The following is a 17,848-nucleotide window of genomic DNA, read 5'->3' on the forward strand; positions in this document are numbered from 1 at the left end:
CATCGCATTCTTGTCTCTAACTTTGTTCATCACATTCTCATCTCTTTCTTCATCGCATTCTTGTCTCTAACTTTGTTCATCGCATTCTTGTCTCTTCATCTCTAACTTTCTTCATTGCATTCTTGTTTCTAACTTTCTTCGTGGGATTTCTGACTCCACCAGGGCTCTGCTGTAGTCTCACAATCCTCCCTGGGCCCCACACTGCCTGGAGGTGTGAGCTCTGAGCTGTCAGCTGACTGTCGTTTGTCACCAGGATCAGGGTCTGCACTTGCCCTGGGAAATGACAGCCAGATTCTGCTTCCCCATTGACCTTCTCATTCCTCCTCCAGGAGAACCTTATGCTTTCCATCCTGCCCAAGCACGTGGCTGACGAGATGTTGAAGGACATGAAGAAAGACGAAAGCCAGAAGGATCAGCAGCAGTTCAACACCATGTACATGTACCGTCACGAGAATGTCAGGTATGCCCTGCCCATCAGACCTGAGTCCTGAGGACAGATGGACCACGTCCAAGTGGTCTCAGAATTTTCCCTGGGGACTAGGGGTAAGGACATGGCCACCTTGGGAGTCTCAGCTCCTGCGCTAAACTTCTCACTCCTTGTGGAAGCCTTTGACAGATATATGGTGTTAGAGCTGAAACATGCGTTAGATTAACATGGTCCAGCCCACCATGATATTATATAAAGGAGGAAACACGCCCAGAGCGGAGAAGTGAGCTCTGTGAGGACTCCCACCATTGGGACCAACACAGGCTGGAACCCATGATCCTTCTAGAAAGGGTGCCTTAAACTTTCGGCCAGGGGGAGTGAGGCAGTGTAGGCTGGCCACAGGTACTAGGACTGAGGGCTGAGGTCCTGGGGGAAAGGAAGTCCCTGGGATAAGGCGCCATGCCAGAGCTCTGCATTTGTCCTGAAAGAGCCAAATGCTTTTGGAATAGGGCACAGCCCCACTCCTGCTATGATCCTGCTGCCTGTGGGTTGGGACCCTTGTCAGTAGAGTCAGGTGTGCCGACTGGCATCTCACCTGCCTGTGCCTTCCTCTCCCCTGCTACAGCATCCTCTTTGCCGACATCGTGGGATTCACCCAGCTGTCCTCTGCCTGCAGTGCTCAGGAGCTTGTGAAATTGCTCAATGAGCTCTTTGCCCGCTTTGACAAGCTGGCGGCGGTAAGTGGCCTTGCCTCTCCCCCGGCATTCACGATGGCAGCTGCCTCTGTGGCTGGCTCCCCTGGTTTTCTCCCACCTGTCCCTCCTCTGCTTCCTTTCCACTCCTCCATGGTTTAGGAAGAACATTTCTTTCAGAAATACCACCAGCTTCGGATTAAGATCCTGGGTGACTGTTACTACTGCATCTGTGGTCTACCAGACTACCGGGAGGACCACGCCGTCTGCTCCATCCTCATGGGACTGGCCATGGTAGAGGCCATCTCGTAAGTGGGGGTGCTCATGGGGATCTAAGGGGACTTCTAGGAGGAGGGGGCCTTCCAGAGCATGTGGTTCTGGCCATTGAAGAAGCAGGCAATCTATGTTGGTCTGTCAGGATGCCAGTCTGCCAGGGAACCCCTGAACATCCCGAGGACCCCATGGAGGGATCCATTCAAGAGTGAAATGCTGGCCCATTGGGATGCAGTTGACTGTTAGGGAGCTTCATCCATGGCTTCGGAGGTGGGGACGTGGCATACTTTCATCACAGTTGAAAGTGTAAGACTTCACTAGCCTCTCCGGGTTGTTTTTCCACCTTTCATCCATGTTATATCTTTTTCTGCTACAAGCTCATCATCAGCCTCACATTTTGGGGATGCATAGACTCCCCAGCCCCTCCAACTGTTCTCTCATCTCTTGTTTGTTCTCACCGGGACCCCCGGTCTTAGTCACCCAGTGCTGCTGTAACAGAAATCCCACAAGTGGACAGCTTTAACAAACACATTTATTCTCACACAGTTTAGAAGGCTGGAAGTCTGGATTCAGAGTGTTGACTCCAGTGGAAAGGTTCTCTCAGTGTTGGTTCTGGGGAAAGATCCTTGTCTCCTTTCAACATCTGTGGGCCCAGCATTCCTTGGACATCCATATGTGTCTTGCCATACATTTTCTCATGGTTACAGAAATTTCTCAGTATAGTGACCCTGGGTTCATAGAATGTGTACCGCTCCTGGGTTTTCTTTCTTGTTGGTAGTTAGGACCCTCATATCTCTGCTCCCCTGTTTATTACCTTTTACATCTCAAAAAAAGCTATTATCTAATCTAACAAGATACAGCCTGACCTTGTAGAGTATGCCTTGCCATATCATAGAGGTTGAGGTTTAAAACACCTAGGGTAAGAACATCAGATCACAAGATGGAGGATAACGACATAATACTAACCAAATCGACACTTTTTTTTCCTTTGAGGGACTAAAATTATACTCCTTTTCTTTCTTTTTTATTAAAATTGTGGCAACACATATACAACAAAACATTTGCCACTTCCGCCATTTTTACGTGGACAGTCCAGCAACATTGACCACATTCCCCATGTTACACAACCATCACCCTTATCCATTTCTGTACTTCGTTTTTCTTTCTCTCCTGTCTTTTCCTTTGTTCCCCCTTCTTTCCTTTCCCTTTTTATTTGTGAGAAAGTTCCCAATGGTTTATCCGAATGAGAACATAAGTAGCCAGTTTCCCTTCCAGTATATGAAAACAAAAACAACTTGACACTTATTTTTTGTCAGACACAATCCAACCCATAATACCCTTGAGACAGAGAAGTTCAGGGACTTCCAACCCCTTCTCTCACGTTAGGAGCCTTGAGTGAACATTGTTCAAAGTGCTCAGCTGCTAACCAAGCGGTTGGTTTGAATCCACCAGCTGTAAATCCGAATTCACTTGACGGCAGCGGAATTCTCTCAGATTAGAAAGGCAAAGGATAGCAATGAAACTACACCTGAGACCACATAGGGTGTGGGGCAGCAGATAAGGGCCTGGACCCTGGTCTCTGTCCCCTGAGCTTTCCTCCACCTGAGCTATGAGAATAGTACACTCCACATGCCCCCTTCTTCCCCAAGGTTGTCAGGGATATCCCTGGGAGGAGGGTCCCCTTGTGAACTTAAGGTCTCTGGTGACATCAAGCCCTTAAGTGGGAAGGGTCTCTGCTTGCTGAGGCCTCTCCCTCAGTCTTGGACAGTGGGCACACGTCTCCACACCCCCACCTTGGAGGCGGAGACTTTACGTTTCTTACTTGCAGATTAAGTATTTGCCTTCAAAAAAACCTAAATTGCCTTTGCCCCGGGGGACAGTAGTTGAGGTCCTGTTTGCTTCTCCTGGAGTACTGGTGTGGTGCTGTGGGATAAAGCACTGGACCACAATGTCGGAGTTTCAGTGGTTCAAACTCACCAGCCGCTTCTTGGAAACTCTATACAGGGTTGCTATGAGTTAGAAGGGACTTGATGGCACCTAACAACACACTTGCTCTTCTGGAGTTCTCAAGGACGGAGACCTTCACAACTAGTTTGTTCTCCTCTGTGTCTGCAGCACCGAGAACAAGTGCTAGATGCTTAATGAAATATGATTTGCACATATGAGTAAATTAATTATTAAAAAAGAAAAACGGGGAAGTCTCACATTCTGTTGTTTCCACGCCCCCCTCCCCCCCAACAGGGACACTGGCCTGGAATTGCTGAATTAGACCTAAGCCAGGCAGGTTACTGTGCTCAAATGCAGGCAGAGAGCTGGGGGCAGTTGGTAGTCAGAGGCTTCCCTTGGCAGGAGGAGAAGCAGGTCTATGGAAAGCCCATAGTGCTTAGGGCCATGCCCTACCCCCTCTTATCTGTGTTTACTGGTCAGGTATGTGCGGGAGAAGACAAAGACTGGAGTGGACATGCGTGTAGGGGTGCACACGGGCACGGTTCTGGGCGGCGTCCTAGGCCAGAAGCGCTGGCAGTACGATGTGTGGTCTACCGACGTCACCGTGGCCAACAAGATGGAGTCAGGCGGCATCCCCGGGTGAGCACTCCTCCTAGCAGGAAGGTGGAATGGTTGGGGAGGAGACTGTTACCAGCCACACCCCGAGGTGTGACCCTGAGGGACCAGGTATCTTAGAGATGGGCCCTTTCCACGCAGGGGCTGCGCTCCTCCCATCCTGCCCCTGCCCCAGCAGCCTCCCCTACCTGGACCTCTGAGCAGTGTGTCCTCCTGACTCTTGACCTACACATACTGCTGCTGGGCTCTGATGTTGTCACATTGCAACTACTCCAACATGCCCATCTCCCCCAAGCATGTTGTTCCTAGAAGGGATCAGAACTGCCAGCCCTGAGTGGCATGTGCCATCCAGAAAGCATGTGCTCTTCTCCCCAACAAACCAATCCGTCAGAGGAGCAGCCCTGCCCTAAGAATGGACAGAGGGACAGCATCAGAGGTTCCCCCACTTATCTCAGGGTAAGCCCAGCCGGCCTGACACTGACGCCACAGATGTCTTTCTGCCTGGGCCAGGGAGCTGCCTTCAAAGGCAGTTGTGAATTGTCCCTCAGAAATGGGTGTTAGGACCCATACGGCAGGTGCCACAACTGAGATTGCACCTTATGAACTGAGAGCTCAGAGCAGATTTGTAAATTCCTGCTCTCGTTTGGTCCTCCCAGCAGCCTTTTAGGTAGACACATCGTGCCCCGTTTCAGGGTTTTGAGCTGGGGCTCCGAGAGGTGTTGGTGGCACATCCCCACACAGCTCGGTAGCAGCAGGACCTCCTGGCCATCCTCCCGGTGGCAGCTTTGCTCCCTGAACTTCTCCACTTGCCCTCTTCTGCCCCAAATACCAGGGAGACACTCCCAACACACCCTACCCCAGCTTGGTCTACATGGGCTCCCCCTGGGCTGGGTGAATTCCAGCCTGAGCTGAGACCCTCTCTCTGCAACCTAGGCGCGTGCACATCTCCCAGAGCACCAAGGATTGCCTGAAAGGAGAGTTTGATGTGGAGCCAGGTGACGGAGGTAGCCGCTGTGACTACCTTGATGAGAAAGGCATCGAAACCTACCTCATCATTGCGTCCAAGCCAGAGGTGAAGAAAACAGCCACCCAAAATGGCATCAATGGCTCGGTGAGTCCTGCTACCCCCTGGCCTGAATTAAGGCATGGAATGAAAGGGATTAAAAAAAGAGACATTGTACAAGCCCTACCAGGACTTGAAGATGGGTAACTATGAGAACTGAGACCAACGGTAGCATTCTTTCAGCGGGGACGTGGGTGGAATTCATGTCAAGTTGAAGTGTAGGTGACTGTGGCATATCCAGAGATGCCAGGAGAGGCCACTGGAGATGTCTCCATAGCACTCAGGAGAGTAGCTGGGCTGGGATCAGCATCCCAGTTGAAGCCACAGCAGTAATTTGGCCTCCAGAGGAGAATGCACAGAACGGTAGGAATGGCAGGGCAGAAGAAAGAGAAGGCGGTGGAAATGGATTGGCCTTTAAGGTCATGGAAGGTTTGTGAGTGGGAAATGAAGAAGGAATGGGACAGAAAAAACAAAGCCTTCCTGTGATCCTGCCCTCTGGTCTGGCCTTTGCCCGTGTTTCCCTCACCTTCTGAGTAGTGCATTCAGCAGCTTCCTTCCCCAGGTTTTGCCCATCAACCACAGACCTTCTGATGCTTTACTAGAAGCCACCAGCAGCTAGTACAAAGTCATCCTTTTACTATCCTCTGCTATGCCTGGAAATTCTTTTTGTTCCGTGTAATCTATCACTTAAAGACCTTTCATGCTCCCAGTCATGGGGTTCCACTCCAGTGTGATGGGTGGCTCTGGTGGATGGCAGGTTGTTTAGGGCAATTTCATGGCTGAAGCTGAAGCAAAGGCCACTGCTGAGGCAGAAGGGGCTATGGCTGAAAGGTGACTCCTGATAAAGTTTTAATGAAAAAACCCTCCCTTCTTCCTCTAATGTATGGGGGCTCTCAAATCAGTCAGACACAGGAACAGAAGACTCATCCATTCAATGGGTCTTCTCATAACCACTGTTTATTGAGTACTGCATCCATTCTTTTACTGAATCCTTAAAGACAGTCCCATGAGACAAAGACAATTATTATACCTACTTTACAGAGGAGTAAGTTGAGGCCCAGAAGCTTGCACCAGCTTGCAGAGCTGCAAGTGGAAACCAAAGCCCAGTGCCCCCAACCAGCCAGCCATTGTCCCCCTGTTTTTGCAGGGTCCCTCCTGTGTGTAGCTTGCACTAACTTGGTGCCGGCAGGAACATAGAGGCCAGTCTGTATGACATGTTCTCCGTCTCTGAGTCACTTAAAATCCCACTCGCTGCTATGTATTGCAGTGAAGCACAGGACAACGTTATGTTGTGCAAGTAGAAAGTCTGTGCTACAGTAAATGCTCTAAAGAATCCAGGAGAGTAACAAGTTGTCTTTCAGAAAGAAAAGTAGGATATTTCAGGAAGGAAAGTAGTGCTCCTTGAAATAAAGACTTGACCTTGCCTCAAAATGGACAGTCAGTTCTATGTATTTTTAATATGAATATGTATCTAATCCATTCAATCAGACAAAAATGTATCTTTATTATGGCATATGAAAAATTTAATAGCTTAAAAATTCTATTCTTTAAAAAAGAAAAGAAATTTGGTTTTGTTGGTATCCCATTGCCATCAAGCCAGTTCTGACTCCTGGCAGTCCTATAGGACTGAGTCAGAACCACCTTGACTCTCTCCCATGGAGCAGCTGGTGGGTTCAGACTGCCAACCTAACAGTTAGCGGCCAAGCACTTAATTATTGTGCCACCAGGGCGCCTTTGTTTTTGTTAGAAACCACCTTGAGGTAACAGAGCAGGGACAGCAACACTCATTCTAGCTTGCTCTAATACTGTATTTGGTTAGGGTTAGGGTTAGGGTTAGGGTTAGTTAGTCTCTGCATAGTCCATCATGTGAGGCGGAATTGTCCTCAGCACATGGAGAGGAGGGAACAGAGGTGCAGACAAGAAAGCCAGTGAGGAGCCATTTTTGAGAAACACTCATGTTTAAGCTACTGTCAAATTTTCAAATGAAAAGAATGTTGAGGTCCCTGCTACATTCCTTAAAACATCAGACACCAACAGCTAGGGAGTGTTAACAACCTCAGGGCCTAGGTGATGGAGGAGGAAATATTTGACACTGGCCAGCTGCCTGGCAGTGGTTCCCTGGCCTGCCAGTTCCAAATATATGTTGTAGAAGCTGTTGGGTCACCAGATAGCAGGGTCAGCGGAGCTGTGGGAAATTACAGGCTAGGTGTCCATGCAGTATGTGTAGGAAACAGGGCACGCAGGTCTGCCACAGAGCATGTAGAGAACAATCTGAACCTTCTTATGACAATGGTTTTATAATTGACTGCATTGTCTAAATCTCTAACTCTTGATTTTATTGATTAGTAATGTTGCCTTATTTTGCAGTTAATTCTAGCAGTAATGGGCTCACATAAATGACAGTATGTGTTCTCTGAAAAAATTTTAAAACAAACCACATTTATATTCTTTGTGAGGGTTGTGGTGGAGTCTGTCTGGTTTACCGCTGTGCCCGCCACCTCAGGTGCTGCCTAACCCAGGCCAGGAGCAGTCACCAGCTGCTGAAAGAATGACTTTGTCCCCATCAGACTTCACTTTTTCCTCTTACACATTTCATCAGACAAAAAAGTTAGCTCCTTTTCTAATGGGAACCTGGCAGGTATTCCCTTTCCAGGACACCTCTCATGGGCATTGGGAGCCAGTCCAGACTTTCCTGTTTGTACAGCTGGTTTTTATCAATTTTTTGTCACCCCTCCCTGAAAAACAGAAATTTCTAGAAGTGGAAATGCTGGGCTAGAGGTTGTATACATTTAAATTTTCACTCATTGTCAGCCCACTTTCTGCCGCCCTCCCTGTGGTCCTAACCACACCTGGGCACTTAAATGACGTTGATCCTCACTAACCCAAAAGATCGAAACCATGATGTCTCATTTTAAAAATCCTATTTTGCTAATCATGCATTAGGCTGGACACCTTTAGCATGATGTTGATCAGGTGAATTTCTTCTGTGAATTGTATATTCATGTTTAACCTTTGAGCCCCTTTTTCTCCATTGATTTGTAGGAGCTCTTTATTTATTAGAGAAATTAAGCTTTGTTATTTGTCAATCCTCCGATATTTATCACCAGCAAGGTGTTTAGTCTCCTCTCTCAGGGACTGGAAAGTTGGTGAGCTGCTGTAGATTATACCAACTGTCTTAACTACAAAGCTCTGCTGCCACCATCAGCCCTCAGTCTACTTTGATAAGGAACCAACTCAGTACTATATACGGTGAGCTGAAGGGTTGTTTAACAAGTTCCCAACTCAGCATGTGCTGGGATAGGGCCACAGAAGATCACCACACATGCTCTCCAGTCAGAAGTAACAAAGGGAAGACCTGAAGGAAGTGATGGAAGTTCCTTCTTAAGAAGTGACAGTAGAAAATACAATTCTATAATTCTTTAATTTTAGCATAGTGGTTATGAGTCAGGCTGCTAACCCTAAGGTCAACTAGTTTGGAACTACCAGCAGTTCTGCGGTAGAAAGATGAAACTTTCTGCCCCCGTAAAAATTTAAAGCTTCGGAAACCCTAAACAGGGTCACTGTGAGTCGGAACTGACTCCACGGTACACCACCACCATGGTTTACTGAAGTGAGGAGGAGGAGCTCTGAGGGGAATGAACAGTGAATACTTTCCAAAGTGTTAAAAAACTTCTAGACGTCTCCCTGAAGTTATTAGGGATGGAACCCCAGGGACACCATTCACTTTCTGTCTTTAGTAACATTGTTGATCTCATCTAGTTGCATTGTTTGTTTTTAAATGTTTTATTGTGAATTTTGTAGTACTTTACATGGGAGAACATTAGCTTTACATTCATCCTATCATGTATCATTTCATTGCCATGGTTACAGTCCCCTCCATGCATCATCAACCAACCAAAGGGGTATACCCTGCAAGCCTACCTCCACCCCCACCCCCCCGGTCATCAGCACACAGCCCCTCTCCCTCTCTGGGTCTAAAGTCCCCAACATTTCCATCTCTCCATGTCATCACCTCTGCCTCCATCTCAGGCATCGCTGCTTCTCTGGGTAGGGTCCCGCTCTCCACTATTCTCCCTTGATGGTCCTAGGGACCTCCGCTCCTAGACTGAAAAGTTAATCACTCCTCTCCTTGCTACAAAACGTCTACCTTTACATTTTCAACCCTGACAATCAGTCCTGATAATAATTATTCACTGTTGTGTCACAAGAGACCTATCCCCATCTCCTTTCATCAGCCCCACCCAGACTGACTGGATACTACTCAGTGGAGAGTCTACCTTCCTCCACAACCTCTGGATCTAGGTTCTGTCTTGAAAGCTTGTAAGTCAGTCACTTCTTGCCTTTGTAGCCCCCCCATTTTGGGTAGCCAATAGTTGCATTGTTTTAAATGCCATCGTTGACAACATCCAGATTTTGATCTCCAGTTCCAGCTGCTTCCCTAAATTCCACTAATTTTTTGTTGTTGCAAAGTGCCATTGAGTCAATTCTGACCCGTAGCGACCCTGTAAGGGTTTCCAAGGAAGAAGCTGGTGAGCTTGAACCACCAACCTTGCAGTTCAGAAGGCTTTGCAGTCTGACACGTTAACTCACAGTGCCACACCAGGATTCCACTAATAGGCACCTAGAAATCTCTATTTGGATACACAATACCAGTTACCGTCAAGGTGACTCTAACGCCTGGCAATACCAGGTGTGTCAGATTAGAGCTGCATTCCATTGGGTTTTCAAGGCTGTCGCCTTTGAAAGCAGATTGCCAAGCCTTCCTTCCTTCCAAGGTACCACTAGGTGGACTTGAACCTCCAGCTTTTGGTTAGCAGCCAAGTGTGTTAACCATTTGCACTTCGCTGTGGACTCCATGCATGTACACAGTAGGCATCTCAAACTTAACATATCCAGATACAGCTACTGGCCTTTCTCTTGCCCCCATTTCATTAATGGCAGCTTTGTTCTTCTCGTTGCTCAGGCCAAAAACTTTGAAGTCATAATGACTCTTCTGGTTACTATTTAAGTGCGAGTTCTATTGGCTTTCCCACCATTTCTCACACCATTCAGCTACCATCCCTGTCCAGCCACTCCTGGTCTCCCAGTCAGTCAGCCTGCTTACCCCCTTGCCCCTCCATTCTCCTACCTAAATGCACAATTAGTTTCCTAGGACTGCCCTAAGAGCCATAAATAAGAGCTTAAAACAACAGAAACATATTGTCTCTTAGTTCTGAAAATTACTGTTGCTGTCGTGTGCCGTGGAGTCGGTTCCAACTCATGGTGATGCTACATGGGGTTTCTGAGGCTGTGAATCTTTACGGAAGCAGAAAGCCTCATCTTGCTCCTAAAGAGCAGCAGGTGGATTCAATTGTTGTCCTTGAGGTTAACACCTGTAACCCACCACGCTCCAGGCCTCTTCATTCTGCAGATTGTTATTGTTAAGTACTGTCGAGTTAGTTCCGACCCATACCTACCCTATATAGGGTTCCCTAGAAGCAGCTGCTGAACCTTGCAGTTCAAACCGACCTTGCAGTCCAGCGCACCACGACTGTGATTCTGAAGTCCAAAATCAAGGTGTTGGCAGGGCCACACTCTCTCCAAAAGCTCTAGTGAGGATCCTTTCTTGACTATTCCAGCTTCTAGTGACTCGTGGCAATCCTGGACACTTTTCGGTTGGTAAATATATTCCTTCAATGTCTGTTTGTTTGGGAGCCCTGATAGCTACTCTTCCCCTTGCAGGCCCTGCCAAATGGAGCTCCAGCGTCCTCAAAGCCCAGGTCTCCCGCGCTCATTGAGACCAAGGAGCCCAACGGGAACACCACCGGGACCACATCTGAGGAGGCCGAGGACCAGGATGCCCAGGTTTGTGCACTGCTAAGGGCCAGGAGGTGGACAGGGAGCAGGGGGCACCGAGAGGCTGCAAGAAGAGCCCTGTGTGGGGGTGGGATACCTGGCCACCAGTCCCACTCTGCTCCTTTTTAGCAATGGAGCTTGGGTAGGCCATTTCCTCACGCTGTACCCTCATCAGTTATGTGGGGTGGGGGTGAGAAAACAAGAGAAGTGCTTGCTGATGTCTTATCTAGCTCTGGTGTCCCCAAATCCCGTAGATTTGAGGTAAGGATAGCCATGGGAAATGCTGTTTAGTAACCCTGCCTCACTGACATGTAGGCAGACAACCCCTCATTCCCCAACCCTCGTCGGAGGCTGCACCTTCAGGACCTGGCGGATCGCGTGGTGGACGCCTCTGAGGATGAGCACGAGCTCAACCAGCTGCTCAACGAGGCCCTGCTCGAGCGCGAGTCCGCCCAGGTGTAAGTAATGATGACAGCTCTCTGGGCGCGCGCTTGGTCAGCCCTTCCTTGGGGTTCAGAAGATGACATTTACCATAAATATAGCCTGTTGTATTCCCCTTCCTGCTAGGCTGAGGCAGATGTGGCATTTGGGTTTCACGGAGCTTGTTTCTACTGCAGAGTGAAGAAGAGAAACACTTTCCTCCTGTCCATGCGGTTCATGGACCCTGAGATGGAAACCCGCTACTCAGTGGAGAAGGAAAAGCAGAGTGGGGCCGCCTTCAGCTGTTCCTGTGTTGTGTTGTTCTGTACGGCCCTAGTGGAGATACTCATCGACCCTGGGTGAGTCATGGGTGGTTGCAGGAACTGATGGGATGAGAGCTTGTTTCCAGGCCAGAATGTATCAGGAGAGCAAAAGTGATGCGGTTCCTCACAGATAGGAGGGGTGTGGAGGCCTGGCGTTGGGGTGCTGACCTTATCTCCGTTTCTTGCCCCCCAGTAGAATAGCCTTGATGGCATGGTTCCATTCCCAAGGCCTCAGCCGACCCTCAGACCCAGGGACTCCCTTCTCCACCCGTTTTTGGAGCAGCATTAGCATCAAATTGGGATGGCTGGGGCAGAGAGAGTGAGGCTTAGGGGCTCAATGGGAATAGAGGCCTTAGCTGGATGGGTCCCAGAGTGGATCTTGGGAGATTTGAGACTTTGGGAATGCGAAGATGCCTCACCTTCAGTCACCGAGATCGATCTGGGGTCCCTTTCTCAGCTTAACAAAAGTCTGAGCCCAGACCTAAGTCTGTAACAGCAATAGATTCGCTGGGCCAAGGTGGGGTTAGGGAATCGTTGTCCCAACTAGAGGATAACTTCAACCATCCTTCCTCAGCAGGGTCGACGCTCTTGCTAAGGATTCCCTACCAGAGAAGGACAAGTGTGGAGGCTAGCTCTGATTACTCAGAGAGCTGTAGACCCTTGGACTTAATCATACTATTTTAGTTCTGGATATGGCTTCCTTGCCTATTAGTTGGATGACCTTGGGCAGGACACGGAAAACTCTTGGGGCATCAATATACTGTAAACAGAAGCTATAATACATGCCCCAAGACTGTTAAGAGCTCATTAACTTCACAAATACTTAATGTCTAAGGCATGCTTGGGGATAAAGGTCTAAGGATAGCGTAGCGAGCACAACATTGCAGTGGCTCAGAGAAGTGACATTGGTGACTTGGGCCAGGCTGAAGGCATAGATGATGATCACAAGTGGTTGGATACTGACCTTGACTGACTGATTAATGGATTCTGAATTTGGGGGAGGGGAGAGCTTCTAAAAGTTTTGGGGGGAAATGGAATGAAGATAATGGAATTTTTCCATGAACATTTTGAAGCCCCCTCATATTTTGAAAATAAGAGCTGACAGATTCATATAATGGGGAAGAGTTGAGGCGAGGATTTCTCCATGGTTTTTGACCTAAGCAACTAGAAGGCTGGAGTTGCCATGAACTCAGCTGGAGAACGTAGAAAATTGGTTTAGGAAGGCAAAGCTCAGGAATTTGTTTTGCGCAGGTTAAGTTTGAGATGCCTAGGACATTAGGTGGAGCTTTCAAATCATCACCTGAATGCTAGAGTTCAGGGTAAGGATGAGGTTGAGATGCCATCTTGGAGGTCATGATGTATCAGTGTGTGTGGGAAGCTGAAAGAGGTGATTTAAGGACTAGGCACTAACTCCACAGTGTTTCTAGATGGGGTGACCAGGAAAAACTTAAGAGTGAAAGAGACCCTGAAAACCAAGGAGGGATGAAAGTGACTAATTGAACACTGCATTTAGTAACATGGGGGTTTTGGATATTTTTGACATTTTCAACACAGTTAATTGATTTTAGGTGCCATTGAGTCAGTTCTGACTCATAGAGAACCCTATGAAGGGTTTCCGAGGTACAGCTGATAAGTTTCAATCGCCAACCTTGTGGTTTAAACTGACCTGTGGTCCAGTGCTTATCCTACAGGGCCACACCAGTCGTTAGGGTTAAAATCTCACATGGGAATGGGTTTCAGGATGGGGAGAATTTGGAGAGCAAGTGTTGGAGATTAATGAGATAAAAAGATGTGGAAGGCTCATCACCTGGTGAAGCTTTGGGCAGTTGTCAGAAGATAACTCTTACTAGCCATCGGCAACAAGGGGGCCTAATTTGATTACTTATCACTGCCCCTCATGTGCATCCACCACAGTGCTCCAGGCCACAGGTGATCACCAGGATGGCAAGGGAGCAGCCAGCATTCAGTCATGTAGAGCATGGGGTCACTATGAGTCAGAGGTTAACTCAGTGGCTGCTGACAACAGCCCCCACCTACTCCGTACCCTCTCCTAGCATCATAGCTACATGGCACTGTGCTTACTTCCTGCATTTTTCCTGGCTCTGTCCGAGGCACCTGTCTGAGAAGATGGCTGCACATGCTCAGATGCTGAACTCAATTGATGGCCCCTCCAGTCAGCTCTTTATCTCACCCTATCACAGTAAACCATAATGATTCTCTAGCATCACATTGGACTTTCTGGGTACAGGCTGTGCCTTGCTTAGAGGGCAGGGCCTTCCTTTGTCTTCTTTTACTCTCCTAACATTTTTACCCTGGTGTGGAGCTGTGGGATAAAGCACTGTACCACAAGATCAGTTGAACCACAAGGTCAGCAGTTCAAACTCATCAGCTGCTCCTTGGAAACCATATGCAGGGTCACTATGAGTCGGAACTGACTCCACAGCACTTAACGACCCATCACCCAATCTCATGTACCCCTTCCGGTTGTTTTCTCTCTTACAGCCTAATGACAAACTATGTGACTTTTGTGGTTGGGGAAATTCTACTCTTGGTCCTAACAATCTGCTCACTGGCTGCCATTTTTCCCCGGGTAAGAAGCACTTTTTTTGTTTTGACTCAGAACCCCCTGGAAGTAGTGTTTCATCCTGTAAAACTGGATGAGTTATGCTGCTCATCAAATCCTTACCAGTAGACTTTTCTGTTAGGACAGTTCCGGCACTTACCTTCATTCAGTGATTGCACATTCATTCACTATCCTCAAGCCCCACCCCCGCAAATGTGGAGCTATGGCCCTGGAGGATGGAGTGGGGAGTCAATCAGTCTAGATAGATGGGAACCTGTATAGAACAGCAGTGGAGTGGGGTGGCTCAGATTATGAAGGCTCTTGAAAACCAGGCGAATTGGGATTTACACTTTCTCTTTTAGGCTCCAAGGTGTGCCTCAGAGAGTTTGATCCAGGTTATGGCTGAGCAGTGTTTTAGGAGAATTAGTCTCATGGTGGCTTGTCAGGTTACCTTAGAGAATTTAGGTACACTGACCCAGGAGTGGCAGCAGAAGCTGGGCAGAGATGGAGGGCAACCAGTTAATAAAACTGGCACTGAAAACTGTCCCCTGAGCTGGCCTCAGCTCCCAGAGAAGGGAGTGCATCACTGCAGGTTGGTGCTGCCCACAGCCTCCAGTGGTGGTCACGGTGTCTGCTCTGGAAAGGGCGATCACTGATACCTGGAAGCTGTGGGTTTCACACACCCCTCAAGTAGAGCTGATACGCATCCTAGCCCTCCCGTGTGTGCTCTCCTCAGCTCCGCCCTGCTCAGTTTACCATTGACTCGAACCCATAGTACTCCTGGAAACCGCCTGAGTCATTAGTAGTCCTGTCTACAGGGAGGAAGCTGAGAAGACTCATGACCCTTGAAATGACCTTTCTCTTAGGCTTTTCCTAAGAAGCTTGTGGCCTTCTCAACTTGGATTGACCGGACCCGCTGGGCCAGGAACACCTGGGCCATGTTAGCCATCTTCATTCTGGTTATGGCAAACGTTGTGGACATGGTGAGTTCCTGCAGTCCTTGTTGAGGGGAGCGCCCTGCTCTCAGTGTTGAAAGGGCTTCCATATCAGCCAGTATGAGCTGAGTGCTTTCCGATCCCTGCACCACTAGACACAGGTTTGTGGAGCAAACCTTCTGGAGCAGAGCACCATGATCTAAAGGAAAATGGAGACTGCTTCCCCATAGCAACTCCCTCTCTAGAATGTGGGAGCCCAAACCATGTGCCTGGTCCTGCTAGGTTCCACAGGAGAAAGATGAGGCGTTCTGTACCCGTAAAGATTTACAGCCTTGGAACCGCTGTACAGGGTTACTTGAGTCGGAACCAACTTCACAGAACACAGCTACCACCACATTCTTCTAAAAGGCCTGTTTTCCCCAAATGTCATTTTATTTCCTTTAATAGAAACACAAACAGTAAGCACAGGAACGTACTGTGGCAGCAGGGTATGTGGAACCAGGAGTCGGGAAAGCTCCATGGCTGTATGGTACCTACAGCCCACAATGCACCACCAGTTAACGCTCTGCAGGGCACGCAAGGGTCCTGTTACTGGTGGAGAGGTGACAAAGAGACTGGGACAGTTTGTACATGCTAGCATCACATGCTGAGAACCTCCACAAAGGCAGACAAGCCCCAGTGGATGATGTAGTTTATGGATGCACATTGTATTGATTCTATCTGCCCGGCAATGAGCTCGATGAAGACTCCAGAAGCTAGTGAGCTGCCGCAGATTGAAGGTGCTTGAGCCCAAACTCGCTGGTCACGGCAGGGCAGCTGAGTTGAAGGTAACTGACTAAGTCATGGCACCTCCTTAGCAACAGTGCTGTGGGGGAAAGTGGACAGGACATCTAAAGGCATGTCTCCGAGCTCCAATTTTGTTGTTGGGTGCCATCGTATTGATTTACGACTCATAGCAACCCCAAGGGACAGAACTTCCCTAAAGGGTCTCAAGCCCACCAGCTGCTCCTCAGAAACCCTATATAGGGCCGCTATGAGTTGGAATTGACTCGATGGTGCTTAATTAATAATCTTTGCAGGAACAGGTCTCTAGGGATTTCTCACTTAGAGCTGTTGTATTGGTTCAAAGCGCCACCTTTAAGTGAACAGCAAGAGCTTAACCCCTATACCACTAGGGCTTCTAGTTCTGGTTTTATCCCTTCCTAATTGCACTGCTTTGGGTACGCTCATTCTCCCTGGATTTTCTACACAGTGTGGCTATACTAAAACACTCGCAGTTTTTGTGGATATCACGAGATGATGGTAAAGTTCTTACTAGGAACTAGTGCCTAACTTTTGTGCAGCTGCTCTCTTGGTGTTTCTGAGGGGCCTGTGAAGAGGTGGGAGGGGAGGAGTGGACTGTCCACATGCCATGGCGTTGCCTCTGTGACCACTGTCTGCTGTTCCCTTACACCCATGTCCACCTCCAGCTTAGCTGTCTCCAGTACTACACCGGGCCCAGCAACAGCACTGCAGGGATGGAGGAGCAGCGTGACGGCTGCATGGCGAACCCCAAGTATTACAACTATGTGGCTGTGCTGTCCCTCATCGCCACCATCATGCTGGTGCAGGTCAGCCACATGGTGAAGCTGACACTCATGCTGCTCGTCACGGGCGCGGTGGCAGTCATCAATCTGTATGCCTGGTGCCCCATCTTTGATGAATACGACCACAGGCGTTTTCAGGAGCATGAGTAAGATGAAGCCTGATTCAGCTCTGCCTTGTCTCCCTGCCCCACCACCAAGTCCCCGTTTCAAGGCTGTGGGCCTGCCCTGAGGTAGCTTTCTGCCTCTAGGGCTCAGTGAAGGCTTGTATAGTTATCAGGGCTCATGGTTTTTCATGAACATGCCCCTGGCTGGCTTTCACCTTGTGGTCGGTCCCTTCCCTTCTTGATGAGTGGGCATCACATGCTCTTGTCTCACCCACAGCATTCCCATCATCACATTAGAGAAGATACAGGTGTTTCCCAATCCTGAACTCAATGGGACCGACGGGTAAGTGTTTCTGCTTCTTCTTTTTCTGTATTTATAGTCTGTTTCTATTAGAGAAGGGAATTCAGTTTGCCAAACCCCAAGAGCTCGCCTTCCAAAGTCACAGAATCTGGGTGTGTGCAAGGTGTCTAGAATGGGTTAGAAAGGAGGCAGAACAGTTTTAGTTCAGACCTGGACATCCTGGCTGATTCCGAGTCCAGGGGAGTTAACTTTGGGAGGACAGAAGCTGTGTGGTTTAATGGGTGAGGTACAGTGGCTGGGCTGAGAGGAGGAGATGGAGCAGCTAGTGGATGAGAGCCACACTAACAGTTTGGCAGGACGGGGAGTAGCGGGAAGATGTAGAGACGAGAACACGGCATTCAGTTAGAAGACTTACATTATCATCCTGCCCTGTCAGTAATTCTGTGGGATCCACAGTTGTCCTCAATCTTGGCTTAACCTGTTGAGGGAAATATTACACTAATAATTTTCTACGGTCCCTTCTAATTACTAAGGTTTCAGAATTTTATGACCGATGACCCAAAGATTTCATTAGACCTTCACATAAAGTTTAAAAAGACAAATCATCTAATATAACATGGGCCCAAGAATTGAATCTACTCTTCAAAAATGAAAATTTCTACAGGCCAGCAGTCCATGAAAAGGCATTCACACTTGTTAGTAAACAAGGATTAAAAGCAGACATGTATTACTTTGGCAAAAACTAAAACGTCAGTCTAACAATA

The 17,848-nt window shown here is 48.4% G+C and overlaps 1 protein-coding gene across 1 annotated transcript in view; it reads left to right on the top strand.

Moving 5' to 3' along the window:
- The window catches only part of ADCY3 (adenylate cyclase 3), a 123,100-nt gene that overhangs the window by 98,396 nt on the left and 6,856 nt on the right, over nucleotides 1-17,848 (top strand). Inside the window, exons 3-14 of the mRNA XM_006835234.1 lie at nucleotides 330-460; nucleotides 1,053-1,164; nucleotides 1,300-1,427; nucleotides 3,820-3,978; nucleotides 4,888-5,065; nucleotides 10,739-10,861; nucleotides 11,168-11,310; nucleotides 11,470-11,631; nucleotides 14,098-14,185; nucleotides 15,025-15,141; nucleotides 16,563-16,825; nucleotides 17,061-17,126. Coding sequence (XP_006835297.1) covers nucleotides 330-460; nucleotides 1,053-1,164; nucleotides 1,300-1,427; nucleotides 3,820-3,978; nucleotides 4,888-5,065; nucleotides 10,739-10,861; nucleotides 11,168-11,310; nucleotides 11,470-11,631; nucleotides 14,098-14,185; nucleotides 15,025-15,141; nucleotides 16,563-16,825; nucleotides 17,061-17,126 — 1,670 coding nt within the window. The remainder of the gene's footprint in view (nucleotides 1-329; nucleotides 461-1,052; nucleotides 1,165-1,299; nucleotides 1,428-3,819; nucleotides 3,979-4,887; nucleotides 5,066-10,738; nucleotides 10,862-11,167; nucleotides 11,311-11,469; nucleotides 11,632-14,097; nucleotides 14,186-15,024; nucleotides 15,142-16,562; nucleotides 16,826-17,060; nucleotides 17,127-17,848) is intronic.

Source organism: Chrysochloris asiatica, unplaced genomic scaffold, assembly GCF_000296735.1.
Source record: "Chrysochloris asiatica unplaced genomic scaffold, ChrAsi1.0 scaffold00016, whole genome shotgun sequence".
Taxonomy (NCBI): Eukaryota; Metazoa; Chordata; class Mammalia; order Afrosoricida; family Chrysochloridae; genus Chrysochloris; species Chrysochloris asiatica.